At 46.2% G+C, this 23521-nt stretch overlaps 1 protein-coding gene across 11 annotated transcripts in view; it reads right to left on the reverse strand.

The window, feature by feature from the left end:
- The window catches only part of LARS2 (leucyl-tRNA synthetase 2, mitochondrial), a 181824-nt gene that overhangs the window by 105326 nt on the left and 52977 nt on the right, over positions 1-23521 (reverse strand). For all 11 annotated transcript variants that reach the window (XR_008297170.1, XR_008297173.1, XR_008297172.1 and 8 more), the window contains one exon: positions 2440-2529. Coding sequence is in view for 7 of the 11 variants with exons in the window: in XM_053219548.1 (XP_053075523.1) it covers positions 2440-2529 (90 nt within the window). In the remaining 4 variants the exon portion in view is untranslated. The remainder of the gene's footprint in view (positions 1-2439; positions 2530-23521) is intronic.

Genomic DNA, 23521 nt, shown 5'->3' on the forward strand with positions numbered 1-23521 from the left:
CAGGAAGGAGTAGCCAGTTTTTTCAATAACTTGTGTTTCCATGTGAAAGAATGACTAACGATAAACTATGGTTATTGACACGTAGGAGTCTGACAAACGTTTTCTCAAAATTAAACAAAGCAAGCCTGTTGCGCCAAGGAAAACCACGGATGGTTTCTGCTGCCAGTGATACAATCTGAACTATGAAGTGAAAATCAGAATTTTAGAAAACTTGTATCCGGCCACCATGAACTTCACAGCTTCCTACCACTTAAAAACTCTTCTGATGATATTCCTGGGGGTGAAACATGTCAACATTTGGAAGATCTACGTCACTCACTACACCTACCGGTGTTTTCCAAGTGACCAATGTGTGATGTTACAAGAGTATGTGTGGGTAAAAAAATAAAATCCACCCAGCGTGCAGGACAGACGGATGCATCATAATGGAAGAGTACAAAAGTTCACTGATGTTTCAGATTTAACACCGCAACTCACCTTTAAGAAACCAATGCTTGTTGAGTTTGGGCGGAGTATCAAAAAAGAACATTCGTAATGACCTTAAACGGGTATTAAAATATTCCCCCGCTTTGAGCAGCTTCCACGCAGTTAGTTCTTCTGGTGTTTACCATCGTAACTTTAATAAAACTACACTTCAGTTTTGACAGATTATCTTTAGACGGTTCTATTGAGCCATGAAACAAGATACCCCGCATGGTCATTCAGCCCTCCTCCCACCCCCAACGCCTCTTCTCATTCTTGGGTCTTTGCTACCTTGACCTTTCATAGCTACCTTTCTAACTATAAGAAAATAGACGTACAGCTCTAGTTCCTGATCTATGCCTCCTTGTTATGAACCATAAAGGGACCACCTCACGCTGGCTTCTACTTCTCTTCCCCAGTTTCACCTCCTGATTTTGGTCAGCCATACGATGTTGATGTCGAGGTTTACGGCATTTTGGTTTTATTCTGAACTTCACCACGAGGCTTCTGCGTTGGTCTCCCTACCGACCCTAAAAACTGTTCAACTTCAAACAGAACACTTACGTAAGTTCTGTTCACCGCAAGACCCAGCTGTGTGATGTGACCGCAGAAAAGCAAATGTGATTCTATGTCATGAAATCCCTCTGGTCAGAGGAGAAGGACTCAAGCGTAAAGGGACAATGGATTTTCTACTTGTTACTTCTGAATTGGCTAGACCGGTGCAGCTGGTAGGTCATTCTGTTTCGATGGAAATGTTCCGTGTCTGTGCTGTCCAATACTAGCTTCCTAGCGCATGAACATGGCTGGTGACTGAGGACCGTTATTAATATTATTCCATCTGAATTACTTTAAGTATCAACAACCACACGCTGCTAGCAACTACTATACTGGAGAGTACAGCACCCGGCCACACTATGGCAGTGTTTCCCTCTCTCTCACCATCTGAGGCTTATCCACCATTACTGAGCCCCTGCAGTAAAAGCCCCTCCGTTTCTTGGGAAACCACGATGTGCAGGCACTATCATACAGCTGTTCTTTAAACAGAACCTCTGGGGGCGCCTGGGTGGCTCAGTCGGTTAGGCGTCCGACTTCGGCTCAGGTCATGATCTCGCGGTCCGTGAGTTCGAGCCCCGCGTCGGGCTCTGGGCTGATGGCTCAGAGCCTGGAGCCTGCTTCCGATTCTGTGTCTCCCTCTCTCTCTGCCCCTCCCCCGTTCATGCTCTGTCTCTCTCTGTCTCAAAAATAAATAAACGTTAAAAAAGTTTTAAAAAAATTTAAAAAATTTAAAAAAATCAACAGCACCTCTGATCTTCCCAAGGCCATGTGAGGGAGATGCTATCACCCCTTTTAGCAGATGACAAACCACAATTCCTGGAGTGAGGTCGCCCAGCCGGCACTCCTAGCTGAGCTAAGAGTAGAGAAACTTCCGCTCTTCCTATGCTCCCTGCATGATATCATTATCGGCACCAGATACTCTGCGGTAGAATTAAGAAGCCCCAGCCCCGTTCTGGAGGCACCATGCTAAGCCAGGCAGTAGTTACTCTCTGGGTCTGCTAAAAATTCCATGAACTTGAGGCAGTGCTCATTTTCATTGCTCCTGTGCAAACAGGGTCTGTATGTTAATTAACAACGATGTGCTCTAGTAAGACTGAGGAGATAAAAAAATTCTTTAATGCAGGTAACTTTGGATGCCTGGGTGGCTCAGTCATTAAGCACTGACTTCGGCTCAGGTCACGATCTCATAATTCGTGAGTTCGAGTCCCACGTCGGGTAGAGCACAAGCCCCACTTTGGGTAAAACACAAGCCCTGTTTCTCTCTCTTTCTCTCTCTCTCTCTCTGTCCCTCCTGGGATTCTCTCTCTCTGCCCCTCCTTACTCACTTATGCTCTCTTTTTCACAATAAATAAATAATAAAATTAAAATTAATTAAAATAAAATAAAATAAAATAAAATAAAATGCAGCTATCTTTAACTTACCTCCTTTTGATAGGCCAGTCCAGCCTCATAGAGTTTAATAAAGAGGTACTGAGTCCACTTGTAGTAATCTGGCAAACATGTAGTTATTTCCTGCCGAAGAGGAGGAAAAATCAGTCACAGGCCATTGTAAACATTCCCCCTCACATCAGTATCAACAGATGCGTTGGCCTCGCGATTCAATTTTGAAAAGCGATCACACCGCAAAAATATTCACCAACTTACATATTTTCTACCAATTCATAAAGTGAGGGAAGAAGCAATTCATTCTGGAAAGAAAGGAGTTGCTGAAACGCCGCCACCCCTACCTTTCCCAGGGTCAGTTTAATGAAAAGAAACTGAAAGTTTTCTGCACACCTCTCCCCCCTATCCATGCCAGTAACAGATGAGTTACATTGTATGAAATTGGGTATCACCATTTTTGTCAGCACGTATTTTGGGGATCGTGATGCTAATTCGTGAACACAGTTCATTTTAAAAGCAATCACAGAATTCAAGACGAATATCTGCCTGCTTCAGTAGGACGCTCATTTGAAAACAAATCTTGTGTTTCTACATATAACTGGGACCTGGAAGCTCCTTCAGGCTCATTTATATTCCGTGACTCAGGCTGTTGCCTGGTTTAGGAAGACCCATTAAAATCATTATTAGAAATTAAACTTAGTGAGAAATCACCTGGCTTGTATTTCCAAGCCTAAATCCAAGGTTCCAAAAATCTGTTTTCTGCCCTGAGAACACATTTGCTACAGAATCTTTAAAAACAAGTTACCGATTAACCAAGCTCTACGTTGATAAATTCAAGTAAGCGTAAAACCCTTACACTATACCACATTGTTTCTTTTCTAGTGCTCTTGAACTTCAAGAAAATAGCTAACATAGAAATGAATGCAGGGTAGGGCCAAATTGTTCCATTTGGGATGGACTACTGATACAAGGCATACTTCTATCAAAAGTGCATATAACTCCATCTTTCTTTGAATGAATGAATGAAGAGAGAGTTGAAAAAACTCAGGATGGGAGGGCCAGTGTGACAGGAACCTGGCAAGGTGTCAGCTAATCTCCTGGGACCCCCAATGGGCTATTTTTTCTCATGTAAGATTCCTGGGTCCTTTTATGTGCTAAAATAGCACAGTAAACTCTGAGAAAACAAGGAATTCAACTCTGATCACTCTTCCACTCCCAGTTGCAAGGCGGGTAGTGAATAACCCACTGGTGTAACGGCTTTGCTCACACTAGAGCTGTCCCCTGGTGGGCTGGCCCCATGCCATGCCAAGGCTGTGACCCACACAATACAGTCCCAAGGCCCTAGGACACCAGGTCTGCAGGGACATCATGCACAAAGCACTCTGCCAACTCCAGAATGGGACCAGCACACTATGGGAGGGCTTGTTCCCCCAAACCTCCAAATTCATCTGATATTTTATTATCTTTTGTCCACCCCGCCACCTGCCCACCCCAGACCTTGCAGGCGTGGCACACACAACCCATTTTCCTCAGTTTTCCAGACAAGCCACCTAAGAACTCCCATTTTCTAACAAAACCCAGGGCAGGAGCAATGTTCTAGTACGTTTCATTTTGCTCAGGTTGAGGCATCCCCAAAGCACTGTTGAATGAAAAATAAACTACACAGACGCCAAGAACGCTTGCGTGCTGAATCAAATTTGTATCCCTCATGTAGGTTTCACAAATTAAATTCAAATCACAATGGTCCACAAGATGAACTGGGGCAGGGGGCGGGTGGGGGGTGGGGGAACTGGGTAAAAATATTCCCAGACCTTGTTATTGTGAACGTCTTTTAAAATTCTTATCCATTAGTTTAAGGAAAGACATAAAGCAAATGTGACCAAGATAATGACAACTGTTACACTGAGGGAAACAGAGTTCTCTTTTCTCTATTAATTAATTAATTAGGGGAGAGTGGAAGCAAGGGAGGGGCTGAAAGAGGGGGACAGAAGATCCGAACCCGGCTCTGGGCTGACAGCAGTGAGCCGGATGTGGGGATCAAACTCATGAACCGTGAGATGATGACCTGAGCCGAAGTCGGACACTCAACTGCCTAAACTACCCAGACGCCCCTCTATTTTTCTATATATTTAAGTTTTTCATAATAGAATATCAAAATACTTCAAATGAATATATATACATATACATGTGTATGTACGTGTGTTATGTTCTCAGCCCCTGAATCTGCCTCCATGTTGAGAGAAAAATTAAACAGCAATGGAACATCATTATTATCTTCATCTTGGTTTATGGTTTTGAAAATTACTTTTACTAGAAAAAAAGATAATAGATCCAGTCGGGGGGGGGAAAAAGATCACTATCCAACCTAGCACTAGCCTTTCAGTCAGACGAGTAACGCAAGGCGTGTTCTCAGAAATGAGGGAAGGTGAGGTGAGGTGAGGCGAGGGATAAGGGACCCTGGGCCCCCTTCTTGCGCCCTTGGCCTCAAACTTGGCTCTGATCCATTTTATTTATATTGGGTTTCTGCGCATATTGTTTGAAAAACAAGTAACGTCTGCTGCTAAGCGTACAGCTTGAAAACCACTGCTCCAAGGACCATAATCCACTCCCGACAGTTGGATTTCAACACGTGTTCACCTCGTTCCCACTGTCCCCCCGCGTCGCCTGCCCAGAGGAGATCCTGAGGACAGGATATGCCCTCCTGCCCGTTTACTCCCATCTGCTGCCCACAGGGCCCGGCCGGCACCTTCAATAGCATGCACTCTGCTTGTGAAGAGACACCAGAACCAGCACTCACCAGGCTTCCCCAGGAGCCAGGCCCATGAGAACCACAAACATGCTGAACCCGGCTCAGAAACACATTTCCTGAGGGGCGCCGGGGTGGCTCAGCCGGTGAAGCGTCCGACTTCGGCTCAGGTCAAGATCTCGCGGTTCATGAGTTCGAGGCCACGTCGGGCTCTGTGTTCACAGCTCAGAGCCTGGAGCCTGCTTGGGATTCTGTGTCTCCCTCTCTCTCTGCCCCTCCCTCACTCGTGCTCTGTCTCTCTCTCAAAACTAAATATAAGAAGGAAAAAAAAAAAAAGAGAAATGCATTTCCTAAAAAAGTCACAGAACCCTTCTGGAACCTTTCTTGATTTGCTAATTTAAAAGACCCCGTCCCCCCCCCAAATCCCAGTAACTATTTCTGGGTGTCTGATGCCTCATCTCAGCGAAAATCATCAAAGACATCTTGATGGAATTAAACCGCTTTAAAAACTTTGACTTTGGCCAACCAGCTAGAAATTTCATGTTTGGGGAACTATTTACTTAAATCCCACTCCTGCAGACAAAGGTCTTCTGGGGGGGTTGGAGTTCAAGGGGATATAAAAGTCGACACCTTTATGTAGATCTATGTGGAGTACGGCTGAATTGCAGTTGTTAACAGCCCTTGCTTCCTTCCTTTTCCTAAGAAAAGAGTTGTCAACACAGACCATCCTCTCTTCAGGGACATCTGATAATGCCTGGAAACATCTCTGGCACTACTGTAGTGTGGTAGCAGGACCCTACAATGCACAAGACGGTCCCCAGAACAAAAACTTATTTAGCCCAGAAGGTCACCGGTACCAAGGGGAGAAACCCTGTGCAGGCAGATGAAGAGACAGTGAACAAAAGCAACTCTCGACTGGGCATTCCAGAAAGAGCCCTAAACGTGGAAACACAAGTAAATTAACTTGGCTTGCCCTCTCCAGCTGGTGGGAACGCATCTCTGTGAAGTACGTCTCGCAGGTACACGGGAATTATGCGGTGGGACCCAACTCCCCACCCTTCTACCAACGCCAAGACCAACAGGCAGAGAGACCTATCAAGTCTGCAACCCCGCTTTGTATGCAAAGTGCTACTCACCGGGAAGCGAGTGATTGATTCTGCGATCTAAATTTCAAATCACGTGGTATGCCTCCAAGTAGTTTTCTGACTTGGCAAATCTCACGTCATGACTTCATGTAATAAATTTCCTCTTTTGAAATTGGAGACGCAGACAGTTTTTCTTGATACAACATCAGTTTACCCCCTCCCACGAGACAGTTGCTGAATAGATAAGAGTTTAAATAAACGTCTGTTGGAATCTGGCCCCCCTCCAGGCCCAGCGTTGCCAGTGACCCCAAGGGGGAGCCCTGTGTCCATGGGCCTGTCAACCATAGATGCCCGCAAGCTGGGGGGGCGGTGCCAACCTGGTAAAAAACTCCCCCCCCCCCCCCCCGTGAGACCACCGGAGAGGTCAAGCGAAGGATGTTCACCGTGTTCCAAACCCCTTTTCGTTCCCCTGCTTTCCTCTGCCCTGTTTTCCAAACAAGCCAACACCCATGTTGCTGTAAACTCGTTTTTATAACAAAACCAAGTAATTCAAAGTTATAGCTCCAAAAACAGCTGCAATTCAACCATACTCCACATAGATCTACATAAAGGTGTTGACTTTTATATCCCCCTGAACTCCGGAAAGCACAATCTAGCTGTCAGGAGACTAAATTTATGAATCTAGGATCTCAACTGGACTCATTCCTCCATGCCACAATTTTCCATTTTACGATACCGGGTTTTTAGCATTAAAGTATTTTGCACATTCACAGCAAAACAGAGAGCCCAATGCAGGAGGTGTGCTCCCTCAGAACACAGGTGAGGCTCCGAACATCATCCTTTGGGGCGCCTGGGTGGCCCAGTCGGTTAAGCGTCCGACTTCAGCTCAGGTCAAGATCTCACGGTTCCTGAGTTCAAGGCCCATGTCGGGCTCTGTGCTGACAGCTCGGAGCCTGGAGCCTGCTTTGGATTCTGTGTCTCCCTCTCTCTCTGCCCCTCCCCTGCTCGCACTCGGTCTCTCTTTTTCTCTCTCTCTCTCGAAAATAAAAATAAATAAATAAGTAAACATTAAAAAAAATAAAAAATAAAAAAAGCAAACATCATCCTTTGAGGCCTGCCTCCCATACCTCACAAGGCGCACGAGTTAATAACAAAATCGGCCTTGCCAGGAGCTCCTGTTACACACTGATTTAGCCATGACGAAGCCTAAGAAGACTGGACCTACTTTCCCGTCTGTTCGTGACATACACCAGCTTTTGGTCTGTAAAGGAAGAATCCGGGCAGCCAGTCACCTTCCACGTACCTCACGGAAGGTCTCCTCAGGCTCACGCTGCTCACTACAAGTAGAGTCTGAGAGAGCCTGATCTACGGGAAAGACGTACCACTTGGAAGCCAACCGACTCGGGTTCGAGTCCTCATATCGACATTAGCTTTGTGACTCTAGCCAGGTGTCCCCGTCGAGAACACTGGGGTAACGGATCCCACCTGAGAGGACAAACGCAGTAATGTTTGCGGAGCGCGTGCTGGCCACGTGGGTGAGGTGGCCGATGCCACTTCCCTTGGCTTGGCCCAGGGCGTGTCGTGGAGCAGTGAGACTGGCCTCGCTATCACACGCTCAGAGGCGGGGGCCGCTGGGACAAGGCGAAAGGGAGAGTGGAGGACCTAAGTCACTGTCACTCACCATCGCTATCCCTTCCCGAATATCGGCCTTGTGACTAAAAAGAGGTGGCCTTTAAGAGGGGAAGGGCCAACACATGACCAGATGGAGTACTCCACACGTGGCCGTTTCCATCACCTCTAGGGCACATCCACCCCAGGCAGGGAGAGCCAGATAGGTCACCTCCCCAATGCCCCTCTGCTCCAGCAGGGTTTACTTGGGTCTCTGTTCCTTGGTCCCTTGGCGTCCCTGACAGACATCGGTCGCAGATCACAGAACAGCTGACATCACGCAAAGCCATCACGCATTGTCTGCCTTGCAACCTCAACTTATTCAGGGTAGCTATCAGGATCCAACAAATGAAACAAAAACCTAAGGCGGCATGTTCGTCCATCGTTTGGAGGCCACGTACGCTGGTAAGAAAGGCAAGCAACCACCACGCGTCACGCTTTCCAGCGACAAGGCATTTGCCACCTCTCCCCGGTCTGTGGGCCTCCTGCCTTCAAAACAATGAAGGCTGGAAATGGAGGACAGAGGGGCCCATGGCCCTTTTGAAAGACTGATCTTTCCTACCAGGCATTTTTGTCCTCTGGTCCTTATTGCAACGGAGCCAAGGGAAATGTATGGTAATGACCTCATCTTTTTTATTCCTTCTGTTTCTCCAGTTCTAGAGGGAAGGGGTTCTGAAAGTATAGCATAGCTCAAAGGCCAGAGGAACCAGCCTCAGGATTCATATTGTGCAGCTTAAGACAAAAAAAAAAAAAAAAATCCAGGCTGTATTAGATGTTCCTCACTGGTGCTGGTTCAAGGCTCCAGTCCACAGTTCCGTGCACCTGCCGTGCTGGCAAAAGGAAGAGGGGGGAAATCTGCCCAAGTGGGACATTAACAGCCACCCCTGTAATTAAGTCCACTAAACTTAGCACTGGTTCTTGAACTTGGCGGCACCGTGGGAAGGAGAGTAGCAGCTCCTGGTGCCTGGGTCCCACCCCTAACCCGGAAACTTCACGTGCAGCCGGGATTGAGAATCCCCACAAAGAGGTTCCCCCCCACCCCCAACACATCTCCCTCCAAAATGCTGCATGAGAGACAGGATCCAGTCCTGCCTTCCTGTCTTCACAGAATTTAATCAAGCGTCGACGGGAGCCAAGGGCACAATCGAGTCAATAGGAGATTTCTTTTTTTTTTTTAATGTTTATTATTTATTTTTGAGAGAGAGAGAAAGAGTGGGAGCACAGGAGGGGCAGAGTGAGAGAGGGAGACAAAGAATCCCAAGCAGGCCCCAAGCTGTCAGCACAGAGCCCGACGTGGGGCTTGAGCCCACAAACTATGAGATCATGACCTGAGCTGAAGTCGGATGCTTAACTGACTGCTGAGACACCCAGGTGCCCCTGGATAGGCGATTTCTAGCAAGGTCTCCAGTGTCCTTTTCTAAGAGGGATCTCTCCACCCGCCTGCCTGGATGCCCATCCTGCCCACAGCAGATACCCTCTGTTCTCAGTCAGTGCTTGCCCTCTCTGCCTTCCCAAGACAGACACAGTCGGGACACAATAAGAAATGACCACCTGAAACCCGCCTTTGTGACAACAGGCACGGCAACCAGATTGGGTAACTAGCTGCGCTCAATGGTCGGCTGCTCAAAAACATGTTGGACTCAGGGTGCCTCGGTGGCTTAGTTGGTTAAGCGTCTGACTTCAGCTCAGGTCATGATCTTGCGGTTCGTGAGTTCAAGCCCCGCGTCCAGCTCTGTGCTGACAGCTCAGAGACTGGAGCCTGCTTCGGATTCTGTGTCTCCCTCTCTCTCTGCCTCTCCCATGCTCATGCTCTGTCTCTCTCTGTCTCTCAATAATAAATAAACGTTAAAACATAAAAATAAAAAAAAGAGAAACGTTAAAAACATGTTGGACTTTCTGACAGCTCACTTCTCTGCACGGAGGAGAAACGCTTCTAGGAAGAAAGGCTGTGCCAAGCCAACAAGGGGAAGAGAGTGACAAGGAAGGTGCCCAAGTCCTCGCTTAGATGCTTCTAACAGGGACCTCAGGCAGGAGCGGGGCAGAGAAAGCGGATTCAGATGGCACAGCACAGCCCTGGCCGGGGGGGTGGGGTCTTACTTAGCACATGACAGGACACGTCTGTGCACAGCTCTGTGCTCCCCACACTGGTCTTTCCTCCTCCTCTCATCTCACTCCCCACGGCAGCTCTCTGAGGTGGGCGCTGTGCACGCTATTTTACACACTCGGCCAGGGCAGGGGGGCGGGGGGGGGGGGGACTGCCCAACTTGGTGGGGGGCGTGCAGAAGGGAAACTGAAACCCAGGCCTCTCGACTCAGAGGGACATCAGGGAGTGAAACGGCACCTTGAAAAGTACGGCCTGGCCTGCCTGGCTGTGCCTGGACGGACTTGAACACGCGCTCCCAGGAGGTCTGGGTAAAAGGGGGCGGAATGAGGGAATACGTAAGGAATCACATCAAGGAATCAGGGTGACTGTCCTTTCAGGAGTAACAACAGCGGGCAAGCATTTCCCTGGCCCTGACGGAGTACCGGACTCGGTCTGGGCCGTTCAGGAGCCCGTCGTTCGGTTCTCACTACGATGCCAGGAGTCAGTCTCTCTGGTTACCGCAGCAGGGGCCTGAGCCCCCTATTTCAAACTGCAGTTCACTCCTGGTCCTCGTGTCTGCCCTTGCCCTGTTCTACCTTTTTTCTTTTCATAGCACGTATGGCCTTTTTTTTTTTTTTTTAATGTTTATTTATTTATTTTGAGAGAGAGAGAGAGAGAGCAAGTGCACAAGCAGGGGGAGGGGCAGAGGGGGGTGGAGACAGAGAATCCCAAGCAGGCTCCACACCATCAGCACAGAGTCCGACGTGGGGCTTGATCCCGTGAACTGGGAGATCACGACCTGCGCTGAGTCGGATGATTAACTGATTGAGCCACCCTGGCGCCCCCACTTAAGACCTTCTATCATACTTCACTACTTATTTATTATGTTTATCACCCATTTTGTCTCCCCTCCTCCCCTGACCCCCAGGCCACTGGTTTCAAGGTTCCTCTGTGAAACAAAGAGTGTTGTCTTTTTCCCTCCCACTGATGTATTCCAAGCGCCTAGAACACTACCTGGGGCAGTGGATATTTAGTAAGTGGCTGTTGAGTGAGTAAAATAATCATCTTACAGACCAGAGAATGGAGACCCACAGTAACCCGTTTAAGGTGGCGTGGCTACAAGGAGGCAAAATGACGATGCAAACACGGGTCTACATGATTCAGTATCTGCACTGCTTCAAATGCTTTCTTCCTCTCAATGTCACCTTGACTTTTTATTTCATGTGTATTTATTATTGAGAGAGAGGGATACAGAGCGCGAATGGGGAACAGGCAGAGAGAGAGAGGGAGACAGAATCTGAAGGAGGCTCCAGGCTCTAAGCTGTCGGGACAGAGCCCGATATGGGGTTCGAACTCACAAACCGTGAGATCACAACCGAGCCAAAGTCGGACACTCAACCAACTGAGCCACCCAGGTACCCCTCAATGTCACCTTGACTTTTTTAACAAGACATTCATGACGAGTGTTTTCAAAGCAGGGAGAGCTATATGAACCAAACATGTTCCACATATATTTAAACTTGTGTTATAAATGTTTACATAAGATGTCTTTCTATCTGAATATCTGTACAAGGTGCACTAAAGCTAGAACAAATGAAATGGCTTAAATATTATATCCTTACATAAACTCGATGTAACGTTTAATGACATGAGAATATGATACTTGATACAAAATTGAGTGTATTTTATGGCTCCAATTATATAATGAAAAAAATAAAAAGAATACCAGGGGAAAAAAACGCCAACATAAACAGACATGGGGTTGTCTCAGGATGACACTGACCATGGGCGATGTTCTCAAAACTATAAACAGTTTTCTAAACTTCACCAATCTCAAGGGCGCCTGGGTGGCTCAGTCAGTTAAGCATCCAACTTCAGCTCAGGTCATGATCTCCCAGCTTGTGAGTTCAAGCCCCACATCGGGCTCTGTGCTGACAGCTCAGAGCCTGGAGCCTGCTTCAGATTCTGTGTCTCCCTCTCTCTCTGCCCCGCCCCTGCTTGTGCTCTGTTTCTCTCCCTCTCTCAAAAATAAATAAAGATTAAAATAATTTTTTCTTAATTTCACTGATTTCATACAGTGACTGTATATTACTTAGAATTAGCCTACAGGTTTAAAAAAATGTTTTTTAATCTTTATTTATTTTTGAGAGAGAGACAGAGCACGAATGGGGGAGGGGCAGACAGCGAGGGAAGTACAAAATCCGAAGAAGGCTCCAGGCTCTGAGCTGTCAGCACAGAGCCCAACACGGGGCTTGAACCGACGAACTGCGAAATCATGACCTGAGCCAGAGTCAGACAACACTCAACCGACTGAGCCACCCAGGCGCCCCTAGCCTACAATTTTACAGTTCTTGAGGAGACCTCCACTTTGGTGACAGCCTTACAAGGAAACCTGTGCCAGAGGACCCAGTTAAGCCACACCTGGATTCCTATCCCTCAGGAACTGTGAAGTAACTAATACTGTGTTAAGTTGCTATATTTGGGGACGGTTTGTTATGCGGCAATAGCTAACTAATACATTGGTATAAGGGGTCAATAACCGGACCAAATCCTGGGATGGACATGAGGACTAAATCAGAAAACACAGGTGACACACCAGCCAGACGCCCAGCACAAAGATGAGAACGTGGGTCCCCAAGCGCATCCAAGAATCACTGAGTCCCCCTCCCCACAGTGTGGGGGGACAATCGGTGGGCTTCCCAGGCCACGGGGAACGCCAGGGAGGCTTAGTGCCCTGTATTCTACCTGACTCTGAAATGCCAAGTATATATCCGTCCCTCTTTTAGGACCTAACCGACTTTTTGCCCCTATGAGTTTGGTCCTCGAGTTTTGTTCACTTTCCCAGACAGGCTGTCAGCTCCTGACGGCAGATGGAGGGTGCTATCCAGCAGGAGCATGGGGTTGGCAGGCTGAAGCCCGCAGTCTGAGCCCCGGACTCTGTCCATGGGTCTGCTGTGGACTCGCAGGTGACCCTGGACAAATGGCTCGTCCCCCTGGGTCTCACTTTCCTCATCTGGAAACTGTTGTGAGGATCAAGGTTATCTGAAAAGGGTCAGCTTGCCTTGCCAGTACTGTCTGGCTCAGGATGGGTGCCCAGCAGGTACTCTGTAAACCTTCATTACAGCAGGGCCCCTGGGTGACTCAACCAGTTAAGTGGTTAAGCATCTGACTCTTGATCTCCGCTCAGGTCAGGATCTCACAGTTCGTGAGTTAGAGCCCCGTGTTGGGCTGTGCGCTGACAGCTCGGGGCCTGCTTGAGCTATTCTCTCTCTCTCTCTCTCTCTCTCTCTCTGTGCCCCTCTCCCACCCACGCACACATGCGTGTGCTCTCTCACACTCTCAAAATAAATAAATAAACTTAAAAAAAACATCTTCATTAAAGCAACAAATATAACAAAATTCAGGTGGTCAAGTGTCACTATATTAAAAAAAAAAAAAAGAAAGAAAGAAAGCCTTGAGACAGAGCCCTTGCTAATTTTCTTAAACATAATAGGCTTTCTAAAAGAGTAGCATATTTATTCTTAGAAGCAGTCTGGTTTATTCATACTAAATTTTGCTAAGTATGGGTTCACACGAGAAATGCTCCAATTCCCACCACACGAAGTGCTCTAATAAGATACCTGCATGCAGAACCTTCCAACTTCAAAGGCAAAACAAACACACACACCATGTTTATTTCCATTAGCAACATCCACAATGTCAAACAAATGACGATTTAAAAACAAAAATTCCATTGAGATTGGTTTCTCAGCTCCCTGCTATATAAGGCTGGCTCTGAATTCTATGTTTTTTTCTCATTTGATCCACCCGTGAAAAACCATTCGCTAAGGGTCTCCGACCCAGCCCTTGTCCTAAGGGACTCGGTAATCGGCCAGAGCGACAGAGAGAAAATGGTGGGACAGAGAACAGAAGGGATGGATCTTCCACCCCACGGAGGTCCCATTTGTTCGTTCGCTCGCTGAATTATTCCACAGACGTTTACCGGGCACCGGCTACCCACCCGCACTGGGTTGGCGGCACGAAGCCCTCTCCTCCGTCGCTCAGAAGACTGGGGCCACCTACAGCGGGCCTCCTCATGGCCTGTCCTCCCTTAACACAAAGTGTCTCTCATACGTCATCCCCGCTCATTCCCATTTGCGTGGGGGGATAAGGGAGGCAGTCCGCCACCCACCCTCACTCCCTGCGCATCGTCCCTGCCAGCAGGTTCTGCTTGATTTCCATTCCTTCACCCGTTTCCCATCACCAGGGAAAGGCCGGGGGTCGTGTACAGGCCTGGCCGGTGGCTCCCCCTCCTCGGCTGCAGGGCCGCCCCTTCCTCCTTGCCAGACTGTTATTCCCCAAGACGCCCGCTGGCCACTCCCTCTCGTTCCTCTTCCTTCGACCATCTGTTCAATTCCACCTTTGCCCAGCCTCCACCTCTGGCCTCCCTTGCCTTCCCTGTTCTCCTCTCTGGTGCAGAGTTGAGGGAACAGGTGTTAATATCAGGGTAATTAATTAATCACGAACCTACCATTTGCCTAAGAGCTCATTTTTCGGGTAATTATGCTCCTTCATCGCAGGGCTCACTTTACACTGGAAATGAGCACTACATGAGAACTGGAGATGGCAAATGCTAGGTAGGCCCTGTGCTTTTCTAGAACACGCGTTTTACGTGGAAAGGTCGTGCTTTTCAAATCTAGGGCTGCGCTAAAGTCTCACGTAATCTGGAAGGCTCACATTCTTCGTGCTCTTGAGGCCAATTTAGGGAATGAGTATTAACGGAAGCAAAATCATGGTCTTTGCGGTTTTAAAGACAACTCGCACTGTCTTTCCGAACCGAAATCAGCTCGCTCAGTGAGCTCCTCTTCTAGCTTTTCTTGACCATTATTTTCTGAGCGCTATCATTTTCATGGGGAACCTGAATGCTGTCTCCCGACACAAACCACTCAAGGTCCTGACAACTACCCATAGTCGGGCGGACAAGAAGCAACAATTTGCTTAACTTCTGGGTAATTGTTCTTTGTCAGCCGACAAGGGTTCCGTGGTGGCGGTCTAACAATCCAGACAGCTTTTCTAACTAGCCAGTTGGGAACAGAAAGCCCTCCATTAAACTGCAGATGAGACTAATGGGTTTGAATTGCAATTTGTTACCCGTCTGCTTGGTCAGCTGCCAGAACTTCAACCATCCGAGCCAAACCAGCTCCCAACAACTGTTCCATTTTCCCCGGGACGAAAGAACATTAATTTTATCTGCAACGGTTTTGAAAATTTCAGGATTCACAGGACAGAGTTCATCTGAAAGGTATTTTGAGACATGGCTTCTCCAGGCTTCCTGAATAATAGGAAGGCTATTTGTTAGACACGGGCATGGGTCCAGAGAAAGAGGAAATATCAATTCATCAATTCCACGGATGCAGCACAGTGACGGCAGTGTGCAAAATGAGCTGTTCTGCTGCCCACCAGCTCCAGAAGCAATGAGCAGTAGCAGCCTGTCACAGCTTGACCCCTGTCACATGTGGCACAGACCAAGAAATAAAGCCATAAACTTAGAAAAAAATAGTGTAGCAAATTATCCTGAATACCTTTTAGTCCGATGATTTTTAAGGGAAGGGTAAGGGGCAGGGAAGCACAGATCAGAGTCTCACAGGAGGTGGGGAGATTTTTAACACTCCATACACCATCTCTTGTAGGAAGATGGCACGGATGTACTTTTCCCTATTCTTTTCACGAGGTACAACACCCTGCTCATTACATATATAAAACAAACATAAGACTCTGAAAACCGAAAAAGAGAAGGCAGAGCAGTTAAAGACCTTAGCACCCGAGGAATGACGCGGCGGGGAGCTCCGTGGATTGTCTTCATGCCTCGTAAGTCCCAGAATTGCAGCTGACTAAACCAGTAACCCAGAGCTGTCGGGGAGTGCCAAGCAAAAGTTTAAAAAATTTAAAATTAAAAAAAGAAACAGAGGAAAAACAAAAGCCCGCTCTCCCTAGCTGGAATACCAGGAAGAGACCACCCAGCAAGAAAGAAAATGTAGACAACAACTGCCCTACTCTAGCCAACACCACAGAAAAAAATGGCAGCCCCACCTGCACCAGCAGAGGCTTAGTGGGGAGCCTGGACTTACAATGTTGGGGGGCTACAGCAAGGCACCCCAAACTCTGTGGCAGGGTGGTGTCAGAGGAAGTTAGTAGAGAGCCGAGACTTCTACCCCTACTGGACATTAACGAACATTCCTCCTTGGCGGTGACAGTGGAGACCACAGAGGGTGTCTGGACTTCTACCCCAATCAGCAGTAATGAAGTATCCCTCCCTCTCCCTGAGGGCAGAGTGTCAGAGGAGTCAGGAAGACTCCTGGAGAGTCAGGAAGTCCATCCCCGCTCAGTGGTGTCAAGGCCACCCCTCCATGATGCCAATGGAGTCCATATGGGACAGTAACAATGTCTCCTTTCCCAGTCAGAGCAGTATCAGCAGGGGTCTAGTGGGGAGTCCATACTCCTAACCCTGCCTAGCTGGAACGAGGAGGTCCTCCTTCCCCAGGGTGTCAGTGAGGGCCACCTGGAGATCCTAGACTTCCACATCTACCTAGAAGTAGAGAGGCAGTGCCCCACCTTTCCCCACGGGAGCAGTACCAGAGAATATCCCTGTTAATATACAAGGTAAATAAGATCCAGGCTCTTAAAGGAATTCTTCAGGGGCACCTGGGTGGCTCAGTTGGTTAAGCGTCTGACTTTGGCTCAGGTCATGATCTCACGGTCCATGGTTTCAAGCCCCACATCAGGCTCTCTGCTGTCAGCACAGACATGAACAGACACTTCTCCAAAGAAGACATCCAGATGGCAAACAGACACATGGAAAAATGCACAACATCACTCATCACCAGGGAAACACAAATCAAAACCACAATGAGATACCACCTCACGCCTGTCAGAATGGCTAACATTAGCAACTCAGGCAACAACAGATGTTGGCGAGGATGCGGAGAAAGAGGATCTCTTTTGCACTGCTGGTGGGAATGCAAACTGGTGCAGCCACTCTGGAAAACAGTATGGAGGTTCCTCAAAAAACGAAAAATAGAACTACCCTACAACCCAGCAATTGCACTACTAGGTATTTACCCAAGGGATAGAGGTATGCTGTTTCGAAGGGACACGTGCACCCCAATGTTTATAGCAGTGCTATTGACAATGGCCAAAATATGGAAAGAGCCCAAATATCCATCGATGGATGAATGGGTAAAGAAGATGTGGTATATTTATACACACACACACATACACACATACACACAGCGGAGTATTACTCGGCAATCAAAAAGAATGAAATCTTGCCAATTTCAACTACGTGGATGGAACTAGAGGGTATTATGCTAAGTGAAATTAGTCAGAGAAAGACAAATATCAAATGACTTCACTCATATGAGGACTTTAAGACACAGAACATATGAACATAAGGGAAGGGAAGCAAAAATAATATAAAAACAGGGAGAGGGACAAAACATAAGAGACTCTTAAATATGGAGAACAAACTGAGGGTTGCTGGGGGGGTTATGGGAGGATGGGCTAAATGGGTAAGGGGTATTAAGGAATCTACTCCTGAAATCATTGTTGCACTATATGGTAACTAACTTGAATGTAAATTTAAAAAAATAAATTACATTAAAAAAATAATTTACCAAATGGAAATTTTAGGACTAGAAAATAAAAGAACTGAAATAAAAAGCTCAAAGGATGGGTTCACCATCAGAATGGAGGGGACATAGGAAAGAATCAATGAACTTGAAGACAGAACTTATCTAATCTGAACAAAAGAGAAATAACACACTGGAGAAAAATAAACAGAGCCTCCCTTCCCCGAGCCCTCAGAATGAACAGGGCCTGAGGGACATGTGGGAGGATAACAAAAGATCTAATATTCAAGTCATTGGCATCTCACAAATAGAGAAGAAAGAAAATGGAACTGAAAAAGTATTTTAGGAAATAATGGTTGAGATCTTCTCAAATTTAGAAAAACAACTTAAACCTCCATATTCAAGAAACTGAATGAAACTCCAAACAAGACAAATTCAAAGAAATCCACTCCAAAACAGATTATAATCAAATGTCTGAGAACTAAAGATAAGGAAGAAAACCTTGAAAGCAGCCTGACAGAAATACTGCATTACCTATATGGAGAAAACAATACACAAGACAGCAGATTTCTCATCTGAAACCATAGAGGCCAAAAAGAAATGGCACATTTTTCAAGTGCTGAAAGAACTGTCAACCTAGAATTGGATATCCAGTGAAATTATCCTTGAAGAACGAACGGGAAATCAAGACATGCTCACATTAAGAAAAATTAAGAGAATTTGTCATGAGCGAAACTACACTTAAAGAATGGTTGAAGGAAGTTCTTTGTGTAGAAAGAAAATGATAAAAAAGGGAATCTTGAAACATCAGGAATGAAGAACAAAGAAAAAAGCAAAAAGATGGGTAAATACAATAGACTTTCTCTTGAGTTTTCTGAATATATTATAAATGGGGAAGAGTAAAGGAAAGTAAGGTTTCTACATTTCATTCAAACTGGTAAAATGATCATACCAATGAACTGTGATACATTATACATGTTATATAACACCTAAAGCAACAACTAAAAAAGCTATACACGCTACACTAAAGACAAACAAAAAACTATAGATAAATCTAAGTGGAAATCTAAAAAACACTCAAGTAATTCATAGAAAGGCAGAAAAAGAAAACAGAGAAACAAAAAAATGGAAGAAACCAGAAAATAAACTGTCAGAATTGAGTCACAACATACCAATAATTACATTAAGTATAAATGGCGCAAATATACCAATTAAAAGAGTTTGGCAGAACTGGTTTTTAAAAACGAAACAACTGTATTCTGTTAAAAAGTACAATGAAAATCAAAGGATTGAAAAAGATATACCATGTAAAACTTGATCAAAAGAAAGGAAGAAAGGCTTTATTAATGTAAGATAAAATAGACTACGAAGAGTGGCGAGGGGCAAATGGGTGGCTCAGTCAGTTGAGTGTCTGACTCTTGATTTGGGCTCAAGGTCATGATCCCAGGGTCATGGGATCAAGCCCCACACTGGGCTCTGTGCTGACCATGGAGCCTGCTTAAGATTCTCTCTCTCTGCCCTTCCCCCACTCACACACTCTTTCTCTCTAAAAAGAGAGAGAGAGAGAAGAGTGACTATATTTTCAGTATATTTCACATACTTCAAAGTAAAATGTAAAGTGGAATTCAGAGCAAAGAAAATTAGCAGTGACAGAGACGGGCATCACACAATGATAAAAGGGCAAATCACCAAGAAGACATAGCAATCCTAAATGTATATGCACCAAACAGCAGAACTGTAAAATATGTGAAGAACTGCCAAAACCGAGAGGAGAATGGAAAAATCCACAATTATAGGTGAAGACTTCAATGCTCCTCTCAAAACAAATGACGGAATTCAACAGGAACTGGAAGAACTCATTATCATCCAACAGAACCTAATTGATATTTGCAGAACACTTTATCCAACAATAGCCAAATCCACATTATTATCAAAACAGATGCTAAGACAGATCATATTCTGGGCCCTAAAACAAACCTCTAGAACTGAAATCTGTGATATAATAAGAAATATATTTGTGGGGCGCCTGGGTGGCTCAGTCACTTAAGCGTCTGACTTCGGCTCAGGTCACGATCTCGCCGTCCGTGAGTTCGAGCCCCGCGTCGGGCTCTGTGCTGACTGCTCAGAGCCTGGAGCCTGTTTCAGATTCTGTGTCTTCCTCTCTCTCTGACCCTCCCCCGTTCATGCTCTGTGTCTCTCTGTCTCAAAAATAAATAAACGTTAAAAAAATTTTTTCTTTTTGAAAAAAAAAAAAAAGAAATATATTTGTAAAATATCTGTCCCCAGTGTTGGGACAAAGCTCCAAAAATCCTTAGAATTTCCTGATAGTTGTTTTGTTTTGTCATTTGTAGCATAAGGGAGTTTATGCTAATGAGGTGACTGGGAGGGGGAGGGGACCCTAGATAGCCTCAGGATGGGGAAGATAGAGGGCTAGGACTTTCAGCCATACAACCAACCTCTGGAAAGGAGAAGGGATGGGGGGAGCTGGAGATTAAGCTCCACAAAAACTCTTGAACAAGGAGGTCCCATGAGCTTCTGCGATGGTAAACATGCCAAAAGACTGGCCCATTCCAGTTCTATCAGGACAGAAACTCCTGTGGCTTGGACCCTTCTGCTCTCACACTGGCAGAATTCAGCAATGAAGCCATCCAGACTTTTCTTAGTTTGGAGACTTTTGATGACTGATTCAATCTCCTTCAGAGTCAGAGGTCTATTGAGATTTCCTACTTTTTGTGTGTGTTCAGTTTTGATAGGTTTTGTTTCTAGGACTTCATCCATTTCATCTGCATTATCCAATTTTAGTAATCAGAGTCTTTCTTTTTCTTTCTTAACCAATTCTTACCAAAGGTTTGTCAATTTTGTCAACCTTTTGGAAGACCCAACTTCTGGTTTTGTTGGTTTTCTCTCCTGTTTTTCTATTCTCTATTTCATTGATCTCCGCTCTGAACTGTATTATTTCCCTCCTTGCGCTAGCTTTGGATTTAGTTTGTTCTCCTTTGTCTACTTCCTTCAGTTGTACGTTTGACTGCTGATCTGCCATCTTTTTGATGTTTCTTTTTTTTTTTTTCTTCTTTTTTTTTTTCAACGTTTATTTATTTTGGGGACAGAGAGAGACAAAGCATGAGTGGGGGAGGGGCAGAGAGAGAGGGAGACACAGAATCGGAAACGGGCTCCAGGCTCCGAGCCATCAGCCCAGAGCCCAACGTGGGGCTCGAACTCACGGACCGCGAGATCATGACCTGGCTGAAGTCGGACGCTTAACCGACTGCGCCACCCAGGCGCCCCATCTTTTTCATGTTTCAATGTAAGCACGTGTAGCTATAAATGTCCCCCTGGGCGCTGCTTTTGGTGCATCCCAGAAGTATCGGTAGGTTGTGTTCCCTTGTTCATTTGTTTTGAAGTATTTTCTAATGTCTCTGTGGTTTCTTTGACTCACTGCTTGTTCAAGAATGTGTTGTTTAATTTCCTCTTGTGGCCGGAGAAAATACCTCGCATGATATTTATGTTTTAAAATCTACTGAGACTTGTAATGTGGTCAGTAGAATGTCCACTCCCTAACCCCTTGAACATGTGAACATGTTAGCTTAGTAGCTGAAAGAATTCTGCAGGTGCAGTTGAAATAGGAAGAGTATCCTAAATTATGCAGGTGAGCCCGATGGAATCACATGGGCTGGTAAAAGGCAGAGATCTTTCTTTGGCTGGAGTCAGAGACACAGCAAAAAGGGAAGTCAGAGGGACTGGAAGCATGAGAGGGACCCAATCACGTTGCGGGGGGAGCCACATGGAGGGAACAGGAGGAGTGTGGGCAACCTCAAAGAAGAAAACCCTGGTCCCCGGCTGATCACCAGCAAACGCATGAATACCTGGTCCTACGACCACCAAGGAAGTGGATTCAGTCAACACCCCGAATGAGGTAGGAAGCAGATTCCTCCTCACACCTGACACGGAACACAGGTCTGCAGACTCCTCACTGCTGGCCTCACTGAAACTGTGAGATAATACATTCGTGTTGTTTTAAGATGCTAAGTTTGTGGTCCTTTTCATGGTAGCAATAGAAAACCAATACAGGGGAACTGTCTGGGATAAAAATAGCAATGGGGGCACCTGCGTGGCTCAGTCAGTTGGGCACCCAGCTCTTGATTTCACCTCAGGTCACGATGTCGTGGTTCACGGGATCGAGCCCCGTGTCGGGCTCTGCACTGGCAGCACGGAGCCTGCTTGGGATTCTCTCTCTCCCTCTCTCTCTGCCCCTCCCTTGCTCACACACTGTCTCTGTCTCTCTCTCTAAAGAAACTTAGAAAATAAAAATAAAAAATAAATTAAAAAAAAAAAGAACCCCTACTACATGAGTTCATTTACGTAACTATTTAAAACACCTGTGTAGGTGGTAAAACTACATTGCAAACCAGGCAGTGACAGTCACAGATGTCAGAACAGTGGTTCCTGCAGCAGGAGAGACAAAGGTGTGAACAGAAAAGGGCACACAGGGGCGCCTGGGTGGCTCAGTCAATTAAACGTCTGACTACGGCTCAGGTCATGATCTCACAGCTCATGAATTCAAGCCCCACATGGAGCTCTGTGCTGACAACGTGGAGCCTGCTTCAGACTCTGTGTCTTCCTCTCTCTCTCTCTCTCTCTCTCTCTCGCTGCCCCTCCCCCAGCTCTCTCTCTCTCTCTCTCAGAAAATGAATAAAACACTTAAAAAAATTTTTTTAAAAAGAAAAGGGCACACAGAGAACTGGGTGTTGGCAGACTTTTAGTCTGTAACCTAGGTGGTCGCTCTACAAACATGTTTTATGCTCTATACATGTATAATATCGCACAATTAAAGAAGTTGTAAAAATACTTCCTGTATTTGCAAAAACATTGCCAGCTTTCCCATAGTTTGTTTTTATTATTCACTTACGCTCTACTTTATGCCAGAAATAATTGAAGGTAGGCCTGTATTTTGATTCCTAACTAATAAGGTTTGGGAGCACGGTCATTCCTAAGATCCTTTTTTCTGAACAGAAAAACAAAATCACAGATCTACTACATAAGAAACCCTGGCAGTGGGGCCCAGAAATCTGGGCTTAACAAGCTCTCTTGGTGATTCTGAGGCTCACAGAGTTTAATAACCACTAGATAAGTACACATATAAATAATCCTTGTTATTTCATGGAGTAACAATTTCACCTTTAAGATCTTCTAGATATTGCTTCCCAACACACTTAAAAGTCCAGTGTGTCCATACAACTACAGGCACTCATTGTATCCAAGGTTGTACCTGGCTGGTGTGCAAGACTGATCGGGAGGCCTGATTCAGATGTGGAGAGAAAGGTTTTTTGTGGGGTTTTTTTGTTTGTTTATTTATTTATTTTGAGAGAGAGACAGAGCTTGCCTGCGTGAGCAGAGGAGGGGCAGAGAGAGCGAGAGAGAGTGAACCCCAAGCGGGCTCTGCCCTGCGAGGGCATAGCCCAACAAGGGGCTTGGGGCTCGGCTCGGATCTCACGAACTGTCGAGATCATGACCTGGGCTGAAACCAAGAGCTGGATGCTTAACCGACTGAGTTACCCAGGCGCCCCTGTGGAGAGAAAGGTTTTGCACTCTTATTTTCTAAGGCATTTAGAGAGTGATTGAAGGGTCATCCCTTCAATAACCTTAAGAAACATTCCTTTGGAGAGAAGGTGGGGCTCAGAGGGGCAAGAGATCATGCCCACCACATGTGAACGGCAAGACCCGACACCAAGATCCAGGCCTCTGAAACCAGTGGGCAATTCCACTGCCATTGGCCAGAGTGTGCGTCCCTGACAGGGATGGCCTGCCTGGGCTCATGACCACCCGTGGGGACTCGATAAAACAAGCGACTTCCTTGAATAACTAAATTGACAGAGGGGCCCAGGAGACCTCCATCTATAGTCAGGGCCGGAGAGTCCAAAGACGCACAAGGAAC

The sequence above is a fragment of the Acinonyx jubatus genome, chromosome A2, assembly GCF_027475565.1.
Source record: "Acinonyx jubatus isolate Ajub_Pintada_27869175 chromosome A2, VMU_Ajub_asm_v1.0, whole genome shotgun sequence".
In the NCBI taxonomy this organism is placed as follows: Eukaryota; Metazoa; Chordata; class Mammalia; order Carnivora; family Felidae; genus Acinonyx; species Acinonyx jubatus.